The 12927-nt window shown below is 63.3% G+C and overlaps 1 protein-coding gene across 1 annotated transcript; it reads right to left on the bottom strand.

Annotated features, from left to right (window-relative positions):
* Positions 1 to 6368: 6368 nt before the first annotated feature.
* LCN12 (lipocalin 12) lies at positions 6369 to 10936 on the bottom strand. Its single transcript, XM_045469430.1, has 6 exons — positions 10603 to 10936; positions 10075 to 10208; positions 8358 to 8440; positions 8168 to 8284; positions 7840 to 8028; positions 6369 to 7252 (listed from the first exon to the last, which is right to left on the bottom strand). The coding sequence occupies exons 1-5, from the start codon at positions 10735 to 10737 to the stop codon at positions 7883 to 7885; spliced, it is 615 nt and encodes a 204-aa protein (XP_045325386.1). The 5' UTR covers positions 10738 to 10936; the 3' UTR covers positions 6369 to 7252; positions 7840 to 7882.
* Positions 10937 to 12927: the final 1991 nt, after the last annotated feature.

Genomic DNA, 12927 nt, shown 5'->3' with positions numbered 1-12927 from the left:
GCCATTCACCAGGTGCCGTGGACCCGGGGAGCCTCTTGGGAAGCGAGGCCTAAAGCAGGCCCCAGAGATGCAGGGGAAGGGCTGTGCGTGGAGGAGACGAGAGACCAGGCCGGCTGTGCCTGATCTGCCCCCGCCCCAAGAGTGGAGTCTGCTTCCAGGGACAGCCCCAGGCCTCCCACCAGCTTCCTGGGCCACCAGTCACAGGAGCAGCCTGTGCCCCTCACCCGGGGCCCTCTCCGGTTGGGATGGAGCCAGGGGACCCCGCCGAAGTGCACGGATGCTCCCGGGACATCTGCTGTCCAGGGTCCCGGAGTGCCAGCAACTGACAGCGTGGAAAAAACCCAACCTCCAGTTAATCCGCACAAGCCCAGGAAATAAAATAACTTCCTTCAAAACAAAATAGCTTTCTGCCAGAGCATTCCTGCCCGATGCAGGCCACGCATCCCGTGGAGAGAGCTTTCAGGAGAAACACAAAAGAGACGGTGTGTTTCAGAACAGGCGTGATCGAGCCTACACCTGCGTGTGTGTGTGTGCCTGTGTGTACACCCCGTCCGAGTGTGTGCATGCATACAGCAGAGGTCGTGTTTCTGTGTCCCCCCCCCCCCCACAACCTAGGAACCTTAGGCTCCTCACCAGAATAGGGAGGTGGACGGTCAGGCCCCCTTAGGGTCCTCGGGTCATGGTGCCCAGGCCCGTCCGTCCCCAGGCTGGTTGCACGGCCACCGAAACCAACGCCCTCCCTCCCCAAGCCCCACCTCTCGAGCCCACCCCCGTTTCCAGTCTGCCAGGAGGACATCAGAGGTGGTCTCCCGACGGCCATACAGGGAGGAGCCCCTGGGTGAACCCCTCGTCTCCCGGTAGACCACGGGTAGCGGGTGACTCCAGACATGCTGACGTCTGGCCCTGGGGCAGGGCAAACGGAGCTTTAGCCACGGGCACCTTGGCTCTGAAAGCCTCCTGTGAGCCCGGCAGCGAAGCAGGAAGGGGTGAGGTCACTCTGGGGAGTTGGGGCGGGGGAGGCCCAGCCTGCAAGATCCCTGGTGAGGCTCTTCACACCCCCAGGGTCTGTGCCTTCCCCCAGCTCCCAAGGACCAGTCACCTCACATGCAGGTGGACCAGGGAGCCTGGCCTGCCTGCATGGAGTTACCCCTCCATGCCGGGGCCTGACCCCTTCGGCCCCTCTGTCTGGCCCCGATCAGGGCCTTGGGGGGGGGGGGGCGCAGCTCAGCGCTGGAGGCCTCGCCCAGCCCCCATTCCTGGGAACTTGCCCCTTCCCAAGCACCCCCCACACAAGCCTCACCCCCTCTCTCTACCCAGCAGAGGGGTCTCAGGACACCCCGGGCAGCTCTCTCAGTCCTCCCCACACCCCAGGATGACCAAAGGGACTCCTCCCCAAGACCCCTTCCCCACCGTCCTCCTGCCACGTGTGGAGTGGGTGGCCCCTGGCCACATGCATGGTCCTCAGTCTGGGGCATCGTCTTCCATAGGGTCCCTGTGTCCTCTGTGTGTGTGTGCGCGCGTGCACGCGTGTGTGCGTGTGCATGGCAGTGGGGAGGCATGAGGTGACTCGGGAAATTGGCCACCAGGCCCAAGTTACCCACCATGTGGGGGTGGCTGGGAAAAGATGCTTCTCCAGGGCCCAGAGTGGGCATGGGGCCTCGGGGCTTAGACAGACGGGTACAGGGCAGGGCTGGGGTGGGATGGGCTCCGGTAAGTTCTGCACCCACAGGCCCAATGCCCCAGGCTGCCCACTCAGACCCCTGCCCTGTGCACGAACTACCCCAGCCAGCCTGCTCCCCTCCCTTCCCCCTCCAGGAAGCAGGCGGGGTCAGCTCTGGAAGCCCCAGGGGCTGCTCCCGGCCCCAGCAGGCCCACATGGTGACAGGGCTCCCGGGCAGGATAAAGATACCTGTCCCGGCCATCACAGGGTCCGGAGTGGGGGTCAGCCGCACGATGGGGCCAGCAACCCTAGCAGGTCCCACAGCCACCCCGGCCTGGGCCAGTACTCCGGGACGAGCCCCACCTGGTCTTCCCTCCACGCGGCCCCCATCCCTGAGGCATCTGAGGATGTCCTGTCCCTGTTACCCAGCTCCCAGGTCCTCTCTTCAGTGATGCCCCTCCACCCTTGCCCTGCAGCTGGGTCTCTGCTCCCGGCCCCCCTCCACTCCCACGTCCCCAGCGTGTAAAGTTGTTTCCTGAGGGAGGCATATGAAGGTCTCCCTCAGCAACGGCAGATTTGTCTCTCTCCTTGCGGTCCTGTTTTTTGCTTTAGCTATTCTGAGGCCATATTATTAGTCGCATACAAATTTAAACTTCTTAACGGTTCTTCATGGATTGATTCTACCATCGTTATGAAATAACCTAGCATTTCTGTACCCTCATGTCTTAAATGTTTCTCTTCTAAAACAACATATGATAGATGCTTTTAAAAATCCTCCGATCAGCCCTTTCTTTTAAGAAGCGTATTCAGTTAACTTTACTTAATGTAACAATATATTGGGGTTTCAATGCACCATCTTATTTTGTGCTTTTTATTTTTCCCACCTGCTCTCACCTCCTTGACACTCTGGATTATTTTTCATCCATTCATCATTTCCTTTCTATCAATGTAGGGTAGTGTGTGTGTGTGTGTGTGTGTGTGTGTGTGTGTGTAAGCACATGTATATTTTCTTCGTGGTTATGGCCAACATTATAGCGTCCAGCTTTACCTTGACAAAGTCACCTCTCCCTCCTTCCGAACAATGCCATTTTCGTCATGTTTTGGAATTCATACATTTAATCTCCAAAACATTATTGCTGTTGTTTTCTGTGGCCAAGATTGATTTTCGAATTCTCCACCTGCTTACTGCTTTCTCTGTTCTTTGTTCCCACTGGAGCTCAGGCCTCGTGTCTGGGGTCACTTTTTTCTCCCTGAATCTCCTCCTTCAGGGTTTTCTCCATGGAGCACCTTTTGGTGACATACTCTCTGTCCCATCAGAGCAATTCCAGGCTGGAGGCCTTACCGGCAGTGGGACAGCGGGGGTCAAGAAGTAAACACAGCTGTCGACCTCACAGCGACTTGGGGCGGGGCAGCCCTCGGCCTGCAGAGACACAAGAGGCGACACACTGAGCGATTCCAAATCAATCCGGCCTCCTCCACAGAGGCGGGACTAGATCTGCGGTTGCCGGGGCTGAGGTTGCCGAGGACCAGTCGCAAATGGGCATCGAGGAGCTTCCCGGGATGATGGAATGTTCCGCATCTTGATTTGGGTTGTGTTGACACAGGACATCAAAGCGTACAATGGAGTCACGTCTATTTTAGCGTATGTCAAATAGAAGTTCATATTTTAGAAATGAAGACTAAGTCAGGACTTTTTCAGACAAATGGAACCCCGGGGAATTCATCACTAGCAGATCTGCAATGAGGAAATTCTAAGGGGTGCCCTTCAACCGGAAGGAAAGTGCTCCTGTGGGAGCATCGTGGTCTAGGAGGCTTGAAGAGCAGAGAAAAGGCTGGACGTGTGCAGCCCTGTGGACCGCCATCTTGGCCACCCTCAACACGTCTTGTGGGGAATGAAATATGTTTAGAATTAAAACACATGGCAAAACTAGAACAAAATCTCAGAGGGTATGAGTGGAACTAAAGTGTTGTAAATAATTCCACTGCCCAGAAGATGGTGAACGTGTTAACTTATATTCAACATGAGCAACTCAAGGATGAGCTCATAACCCCCCGGCTATCTCAAAAAGAAGAGTCAAAAGTTTGAGAAAGCAGGGTCTCCAAGAGAGATCTGAGCGCTCATGATCCTGGCAGTGTCGTTCACAACAGCCACGGCGCGGAAGCAGCCCACGGGTCCGCTGACAGGTGAAAGGATAAACAAAACAGGGTCCAGCCGACCACGGAATATTAGCCTTAAGAAGGAGCCAAATCCCGGCACCTGCGACAACCGGGCGAACCTGGAGGGCACCGTGCTGAGTGACGTCAGCCCGTCTCAGGGGACACGTCCTGTAGGAGTGGACGCTCACCGGAGGCCCTGGAGGAAGGAGTCGGAGCCACGGACACCGAGAGCGGGAGGGTGGGGCTGGGGGAGGGGAGGGTCCACGTGTAACGGGACAGAGTCCAGTCTGGGAAGATTGTCCCGGACACGGGTGGTGAAGGCCGTACAACCGTGTGAATGTGCCTGATGCCCCAGGAGTGAGTACTTAAAGAGGGTTTCAACAACAAAAGGGCGCCTGGGGGGCTCGGTCGGTTGAGCGTCCGACTTCGGCTCGGGTCACGATCTCACGGTTCGTGGGTTCGAGACCCGCGTCGGGCTCTGTGCTGACGGCTCGGAGCCTGGAGCCCACTTCCGATTCTGTGCCTCCCCCTCTCTCTGCCCCTCCTCCACTCGGTCTCTGTCTCAAAAGAAAAAAAAAATAAAACATGAAAAAAACAACCACGACAAAGTAATATTACAAGCTAATAAAGAGAGAAGATGATGTAACAAAGAAATTATTTAGTCCAACAGGTGGGGCAAGAGTGCCTGACCTCAGATGAGGGGGCCCAGCACACACTCCTGTGGTCCTGCAGGTGCCCTGGCCGCTCCCACCCCCGGGCCGGTCCCACGGGGGACCTGAGCCACGTCCGCTCCCTCCCAGAGCTCTGCGCCCATCCGTCCTGCCCCTGCTGCCCTGGCTCGTCCCCACCACGCGTGCTGAAGCCCCCAGCAGGCTCAGATGCGGAACCGGGGCCCCAAAGGGTCCCTTGGCTTCGCTGGCCATCCCTCCCGGGGAGCTGCTGTCCCTGGAACGGGCCCCCCAGAGCCGGGGAGGGCTCCCCTGCAACAGGCCAGTTTCTCTGGCCGCCCAGACAACAGTCCTGTCCTCCCGTCCATCTTACTGCCCTCAGAGACTCCGGCCGCTGGGACGCAAACAGAGCGATGCTGGCCCATCAGTTCCTGGACACAGTGTCCCCTCAAACACCACAGCCATAGCTCAGGCTGGGCTCAAGGGTGTCCACCCCAGCCCAGATGCCCACCTTGAGGGGGGGAACACAATGCATGGCCCTCGCCCATGTCTGCCCTGCCTGTCACACGGCCGCTAGACTCCTGACCTGCAGGAGGGGGCTTGGTGGAAAGAAATGGCCGACCGAGGCTTTCGGAGGGTTGGGACCCAAGCAGGGACAGGGTCTTGGAGGCAGCCTTCCAACCCCTTCCGGCCTCAAAAGTCTCAGGTGCCAGCGACAACAACGTGTAGCACCTGCCCCACGGGTCCGAGGAGCCTGGGGACCCGGTGCAGCTGGAGTCTGTGTCCAGGGCTCGGCGGGACCCACCTGTGTCCTTGGCCCCAGGGTCTGAGCCCTTCACTTTATAGGGTTTCTGCTTGTCAGAGGTGCATGCAACACGGAGCGATCCCAGGGACAGGCCGGGCGCTGTGCCTTCCAGAACATGGGGAGGGACGTCCGGCCAGAGAGCGCACCTGCTCTCGCCAGGCTCAGAGAGAAGCTGCGGGGGGCGTCCTGGGCAGCCAGCCAGGGGACAGCTGTCACAACACTCAGGCCGGCAGGCAGCGGTACTGACTCTGAGGAGCTACGTCAAGCCACCTGGGCCTGCTGGGACCCACACCGCACCCCTCACTAGAAGCGGCAGGGACCCCTGTCCTCAGATGACAGGGCTGGGAGGAGGGCCGGGGGGAGTCGGGGACATCCTCCAGGGCTCTGAGTGAGTCCTGCCTGGCACTGAGGAATGGGGACCCTCCTCCCTCTGCCCTTGATAGGGACACCACGTCAGAAGACCCAGAGAAGTCGTGCACAGGGGTCCTGTGTAGCTCAAAGTCGTAAACTGTACTTCAGACTAGGAAACAAGGCACATCCGTCCTTTCCTGGAGGTGGAGACTAGGGTCACGTGCGGGGGTCTCCATCCCTGGCTGCGCCCCACTTCTTCCTCTCCTCCCTCTCCCCCCTCTCCAGGCCTGGTCTGCCCAGCCTGCCCACCCAGCTTGGGCCCCTGCCAATGGGTGAGGGTGGGTGGGGCGCCTGCCTGGGAGGAGGGACACCACTGGGAGGGGTGTGGCTGGAGAAGGGCCAGGGGGCCTCTCAACCAGGGGCCAGACCCCAGATCCCTGGGGGACCTCCCTGGCTTTCACGTGTGCGGCTACCTTGGCCTCTGCCCTGGGTTTGTGCACGACAGCTCGCCACCATTTGTGGCCTGGAAGGCTCACCCGAGACACAGCCTCACGTTGGCAGGCCCGGGGAAGCCCCAGGCGGCCCATCGATATCATGGTAACCGCTGCAGGGCTTTGTGGGACCTCGGCCGGCAAGGCCAGGAGGAAGCAATGTCCCCGTCCCAACAATGCTGCAGGGCCAAGGCACGAAGGCTGGCCCAGGGCCATGCACGGTCCACCTGCGTTTATTTCCTTCTGCTGACCCTCGATTGGGAGGGGGGGAGCAGGCCCGGATTGGGGGCATCCACTCGGGCCAAAGAAACTCGAGCTGACACAGAGCAAGAGACCTCTCTAGATGTTGTTTCATCTGTGGTGGGGCCAGCTCCACTTTGGGCCCTGGGCTTGGCCCGCTGCCCCCCTGCTCGGAGCGCCGTGGGGGCCAAGATGGGGGGAGACTCGGGAGGGCTGGTCCTGTCTGGGGTCGGGCAGCTGTGAGCTGCCCTCGAGTGTGCACAAGCGTGCCGGAGTCCCGGGCTGTGGCTCTCCGTACCCGAAGGGTCCGTACACCCAGTGGAGGTCAGGCCTAGGGAAGTCGTCCCCGCGTGCCCACCGGCAGGAAGCCAAACCTGTCTGCGCCCCCCCCCGCCCCCAAGGCCGGGGCCTCTGTATCCAGATACGAGGATACGAGGCCTGCTCGTGTTCTGGGGCCCCAGCTGCACCCCTCATGGCAGCTGCAGGGCTCGGAGGGGGTGTGGGGTTGGAGGTGGGGTCTATGAACTTGCCCAGTGGGGGGCTGAGTGGGGAGGATGTAGGGGCCTTGTCCCGGGACCAACTTGTGCAATCCACGAGGGCCTGCAAAGCCACACACGCATGCACACACACACACACACCCCAGGAAGCCTGGAGGGCAAGGACAGGCCTGGTGGGCTGGGGTGGGTGAGTGTGCTCAGAGGCCCCTACTTCGGGCTCCCCCTACCCACCCGAGGTCACAGTGGGTCGCACGCCTGGATCCCAACACGGAGCATTTATTTCATGCCGAGGGCAGAAGAGGGCAGTGCGGGGCAGTGACACAGGCCTTGGCCGGCGAGGAGCGGCGTCCACCTTCAACGGGTGCTTGGATGGGGGGACCGGCCTGATGGGGGACACAGAGCCTCGGATGAAGGATGGGGGAGAGACTGGGGGCAGAGCTGGGGAGGAGCAAGACGCACGAGAGAGAGCTGGCAGCTTCCGGGAGGGGAGAGGAATTGGGGCTGAGGGAGAAACGGGCTGGGGTGGGGGAGGCCGGCCAGGGACCGAGGGACGTGCCCTCCAGGGCGCCGCCCTGCCCCCACCTGGGCCCCCAGACTCCCCGAAGACACCCAAGGGGGCGCTCAAGCGCTCGTGCTTGTGAGCACGGTGTCCAGTGTGCGTGCACCTCTGTGCACACGTGTGTGAGCGTGGGTGTCTAAGTGGTTACACGTGCACGTGTGTGTGGAGGTCCGCGCGTGTTTTATGCACACGTCTGCCAGTACGTGTTCACGTAGCCCGAGGTGGGAGGGGCGGGGGTGTGGCGAGAAATGTTCCCGGAAGGAGGGAAGGGGTGGCCCAGGATGGAGGGGCGGGGGTGGGACAGGGATCAAATATGGACCCCCCCCCTCCCCGCCGCACTCTGGGCTCAGGCTGAACCCTCTGGCGCCGCCAGGACCCCACAGGTCGACCCTGAACACAGTCCACACTCACCCGCCGGGCTCCCCCAGGGCTTTTGAGGCCCATGGGCAGCTACCTACGCTGGGTCCGGGCTCCCGCCGCAGCCTGAGAGCCCGGGACCGGCCGAGTCCGGGAAGACGACGTTGTTATCCGAGAGGCCCTGAGCTCTGACCAGGTGGACGAACCTCTCCAGCACCCGGGTCCCTATCACCCACGTCCTGCCTGGGGCCCGATGAGCGCAGCACGGCCCTCAGCGACCGGCGCGAGTGGGGGCGCCCTGCCCCTCCCCCCCACCCCGCCCCATCCCCCCCACCCCGCCCCGTCCCCCCGGCTCTACTGCGGCCGCCGGCCAGGCACTCACACAGCAGGCTGACCGTGAGGACGCTCTGGCCGCCCGACCGTCTCCTGGACAGCATCAGAGCAAACTCGCTGTAGTCAGTGAGTGCACCTGGAGCTCCTCGGGGGCCTTTCCCGGGCGCTGAGGGGTGACGGCGCAGCGTCAGGGCCACGCCCACCAGCGCCTCCCCGCCTCTCCCCTGTCGCCCCCTCACCCGCTGTGTTGTCCACTGAGAAGCCCCCAGGCTGGGCCGCTGCGATCAGCACATAAGACCAGGTGATACAGCGGTGGCCCCGGTGAGAGCAGGGATGGACAGAGGAGGAAGGTTCCAGAAGCTGGCCGGACCGCCGGTTTCCTTCTGCCTTTCTCAGGGGCGGGCCCCGAAGTGGGCCCCTGAGAGAATACAGCTGTCTGTCTGGAGGACACTTCTGTGTGAAGCCACGGGCACGGCCCAGCACACCGCTCTCCCCAGGGAGGCCCGTGTCCACTCCGTGGCCCCCCGGGGGCTGCCCTGTGTCCCTCCTGGAGGAGCAGCCAGGTGTGGGCGGTGACCTTGAAGCCTCTGCCCAGCCCACCCGCGGACAGCTCCTCCTCAGCCTGGAACAGGACCTGAAACGTGCACGCGTGTGCCACCGTGAGGGGTTTTCTAGGCCGCGGTGTCCCCTCTGGGAATACGGAGTGGGCCCAGTGGGCACTGCCCGGCGCCCCCCCCCCTCCCCCCCGGCCTCAGCCGTGGACTTCGCGGAGCCGGGCGGGGCGGGGAGGGGTGGGGGCTGCTGGCGGCTGTTGCCGTGTGGGGCCTGGTCCCGCCCCCGCCCCCGCCCGGGCTCAGTCCTCGGGGAAACGGCCAGCAGTGCGGGGTCCTCTCCAGGCGCATGCGCCTGTTTAAGCAGCAACCAGGTGCAGCCTGGCCTGCAGGCCGGGGAGAGGCTGCGTCTGCACTGGGCTCTCTGTCCCCCACGGTCCCCCCAGTAATCAACCTCTGGCAGGAACCAGGCCAGTCAGATGCCCCCGAGAGTCTGAGCCGCTCCGGTGGGGGATTCTGGGGTGGCTGGTGGTGTAGGTGGCTTCAACGATGGTCGCCGGCAGGCGAGGGCAGGGGCCGAGTGGAGCCCCTCAGAGGCTCTCGGCTTCTAGCGTTAACCCTGGTCTATGTGACAACCCCCCCTCGTTTCAGGCTCCTCATTTATCTAACGTGGAGCCAAAGAGCCCTAGCCAGAGAGGTTTCCGGGCCCTCTGCTCCCCCATAGCCAGGCAGGTGGGCAAGGAGGAGGCAGGGGCAGGACTGCAGGAGATCTGGGGAGGGGAAGGAAGCCCTCGTGGCATCGGTGTCCCCCGAAGGGCGGGCTGCGCCCCCCTCCACCTCATTTCAGGCAGCTGTCTATGAAGACACCCCACTTCTTCCCAGCCAGGGAGCAGGCACTTTACCCAGGGACACCGACCAGACCACCTGTCACCCTGGATGCAGCAACTGATCCAGGAGGAGCACCTGACTCCAGGAGAACCAGTCAGAGGCCGTTGCCAGGCCGACCAGGATGATCTCTTTTCTGGAATTGAAACCCTGAAAAGCACATCAGCCTAGGCTGATGTTTTATTCCTGTGAGGTGAGAACTTCCCTGAACAACAGAAGTCCAGGGCAAGCAGAGCTGAGAGAGAGAGAGAGGGAGGAGGTGATGGGGACTGATCACAGTTTGAGCTCCTGGATCCAGCTGTACCTGAAATCCATCAGCGCCCAAGGCCCTTCAGGGTCTGTGATCCGGTGAATGCCCCCCACTCTTGTGTGTGTCCCCAGAGCTGGCTTAGGTCACTAGCAGCCTGTGCTGAACTTTTGGAAGAGGATCTTGGGAGAACATGGCACGGGGGCCCATGCTGGACCTGAGTCATGAAGCCATGGCTTCTGGGGGTACAGGTCAGGGATCCTCACTCACCGGGTCATGGCATATGACACTTTAAGGCTGCCGTTTTCATTCTTCTCGAACGTCGCAGTGAACGGGCTCAGCACGGAACTGTCTGTCTTCCTGTGGGCGCTGCCCGCCAGGCCGACAACAAACCATTCCCCCTGGAACTGTGGGGACCCGGGGTCGGCAGAGCCCAGGGCAGCCCTGACACCCTCGCCAGGCAGCCTGTGCCTGTGCCAAGCCGGGGGCTGCCCTGGGTCTGGCAGGGACAGAGTGACCCGGTCCAGTGGCTGGTCTCGTCCAGCCTGTTTCCCCATCTGTGCGGAGGGACTGAGACGTCCCCGCCTCACGGGGACTGGCAGGGGCTACAGGAGGGAGCGGCTGCCCAGAAGGTCTGTTCGGGGCCCTTTTCTGCTGGATGTCAGGAATCTCTGGGGAGGACGCTGAGACCAGGCTGGCCACGCTGGGTTCCCCGAGTGGTGCCTTCCCCGGCCACCATGGCCCTCCTTTCTCCATGCACTTGGACCCTGGCTTTCTCCCCCTCCAACCCGGCCCCCAGACCTGGTCTTCCTGGAAACTCTGTAAGACAGAGATCATGCCTGGCTGGGTGTTTGAGGACTGGCCTTTAAGCAGGATGAGCATCACCCACAGGGCAGGCCAAGGCCCCATGTCAGCGGGGACAAAGTAAGTGCTCATTGTCGCCGTGGTCTCAGATACTCACCTCTTTATGGGCCCACCTGGCAGGTGCCCCTCCCCAGGGGTGTGCTCCCCGCACCTTCCTGCTCAGGACTGGCAGGAGAGGTGGGTGCAGAGGGCTTGGGGGTGGGCTGGGCAGGGGCGGGCCCTCTTCAGATCCCGCCCACCAAAGATGGAGGGCATCTGGGTCCCAGCCCAGGAAGGGAGGTGGGCAGAAAATGGAGGTGCTGGGGGTGCTTGCTGGGCCCACTAGCTCCCAGGGATGTCTCTGGACCTTGCTTTCTGATTCCTGAGACCCCCCAGCTCCACACCTCCTTGGGACCCCTTCCCAGTGTCCCATGCCAGTGAGGGGGTCAGAGGCCCGAGGCGCCTCCCTAGCCTAGCCCTACCCTAGTGGCATTCCTGCTACCAGGTGGAGGGCAGAATGTTCCATCCCACACAAGGAGCTTGACCTTTTTAGTCCCAAGGTCAGGGGCACAGTGTTCTGCTGCAGGAACACAGTGTAGGGTCCGGCCTGCCGCCCCCACACCGCTCCACAGTCCCTGAAATCACAGTGTGGGGCGAGAACAGGGCCAAGTGGCCCTACAGTCACAGGGGGCAGGGGTAGCGGCGGGTCAGAGTGAGGCCAGAGGTGGTGGGGTGGCGGGGCAGGCAGCCAGAATACCCAGATAGAGGTGACTGAGGGGCGGATCACAGGGGCCCCTCTGCCAGAGGGAGGGCAGGGGGCAGGAAACCCCCGCACACCGGGCCTGGGCGCAAGAGGGCCCAGGCTCTGGGCACGTAGCCCACCTGGCCACCCCCAGAGCAAGGGCCTGGGAAGCAAACAGACATTCCCACATAGGCAGTCAAGTGCATCCCCTGTCTTGGGCCACCTCCCCCCCCCCCCCAACCCCTCAGGGCCTCCAGCAGCCTGTCCTGAGGAGGAGGGCCCCAGCCAGGACACTTGGAAAGCACCCGTCCCCCAAGGCGAGGAGCCTCATGGCTCTGCTCTGTCCTGGCCCTCACTCTGCATGGAAGGGCATGGACCGCCTGGTCCTTCCTCCTCCAGGAGCGAGTCCCATTGCCAGGTGGAGGTCAAGACCTCTCTGGGCCAGCTGCAGGCCCCAGGACAGGGGGAGGGTCAGGGGTCGGGAGGGCTGCGGCCACCAGCATCTCCTCGAGAACCGAGCCTGCAGGGCAGCACCGCATTCCTTGGGCTCGCTCTGCCCGCTGCTCGGTGTGGCTCTACTACTTGGGGAGAGGGCCCACAAGGAGACAAGGGGCAAGGGACCCGTTTTTGCCCGGAACTTCCCAAAGCGATCACCGTCGCACAGAAGCTGGCGTAGCAGCTCCTACGCCTGACTCCCTGAACGCCTCGCTCCTTGCAGGCGCCGACCTTGCCCTGCGGATCCCGACCCGAGTCTCAGCCCGCCCAACACCCGAAAGCAGCCCCCTTGGCGCCCGCGCTCCGGGGAGCCCGGGGGCGGGGCGGCGGCGGTCCGAACGGGGACCCCAGCCCGGCCTTCTCTGGCCACGACGTGCCGGCCGCAGCGGTGGCCGGGCGGGCCCCTCGGGCCAGCTCTCCCGGACCCCGCCCGCTCCTCCCGGCCTAGGGACCCACGCGGCGCCCCCGCCACCCGTGCGGCGCGTCCCAGGCTGCGCGGAGGACGCCGGGAGCCGCCCCGGCGAGGCTCCTCCCGCCCCCAATGCGATTGGTCGAGGGTGCGCACGTGACGCCGCCCGCCCGCCGTTTGGGGGGCTGGGAGTGGCTGCTCGCCTCCGCCTGTGACCCGAGGGCCGGGGAGCCGACCGCCGTCCCCGCGGCCGGCCCCGAGAGGCGGCAGGGTCCGCGGGTCCCCCTCCCCGCCGCCCCCCCTCCCCGTCCCGTCCTCTCTTCCACAGCAGGAGCGCCCCCAGCTGCTCCCCGCTTCTTTCCTCTCTCCCCGAAAACTCGGACGTGGTGCTCTGGGCTCGCTCTTCCCGAGGACGCGGTCCCGGGCGACAGGGACACCGGGGAGGGATGCTGGAGTCCGGGGATCCCCGAGGTCCTCACCCCGGCCGCGGGCTGGGGTGGGAGCTGTGCTGGGCAGGAGCAGGACGCGCGGAACGACCCCGTGTGACGCCCCTGCCGTGAGCTGGAGGGAGGTGGACGGTCCCCTCCGCAGCGAGCCATGTCCAGCCGTGTCCCCACAGGCAGGGACCTGGCCCATC

The sequence above is a fragment of the Leopardus geoffroyi genome, chromosome D4 (genome assembly GCF_018350155.1).
Source record: "Leopardus geoffroyi isolate Oge1 chromosome D4, O.geoffroyi_Oge1_pat1.0, whole genome shotgun sequence".
Lineage (NCBI taxonomy): Eukaryota > Metazoa > Chordata > Mammalia > Carnivora > Felidae > Leopardus > Leopardus geoffroyi.
The sequence above is the reverse complement of the archived record's forward strand: the minus strand, read 5'-3'. Positions and strand labels throughout refer to the sequence as shown.

What these genes read in the sequence shown, in the direction of transcription:
- LCN12 (XM_045469430.1), bottom strand. Translation starts at nt 10,737, where the DNA reads ATGAGCACTTACTTTGTCCCCGCTGACATGGGGCCTTGGCCTGCCCTG. An exon ending in AAAGTGTCATATGCCATGAC is followed by an intron (nt 8,441 to 10,074) that starts CCGGTGAGTGAG and finishes TCCCTGCTCTCA; the next exon opens with CCGGGGCCACCGCTGTATCA. An exon ending in CTCAGTGGACAACACAGCGG is followed by an intron (nt 8,285 to 8,357) that starts GTGAGGGGGCGA and finishes GTCACCCCTCAG; the next exon opens with CGCCCGGGAAAGGCCCCCGA.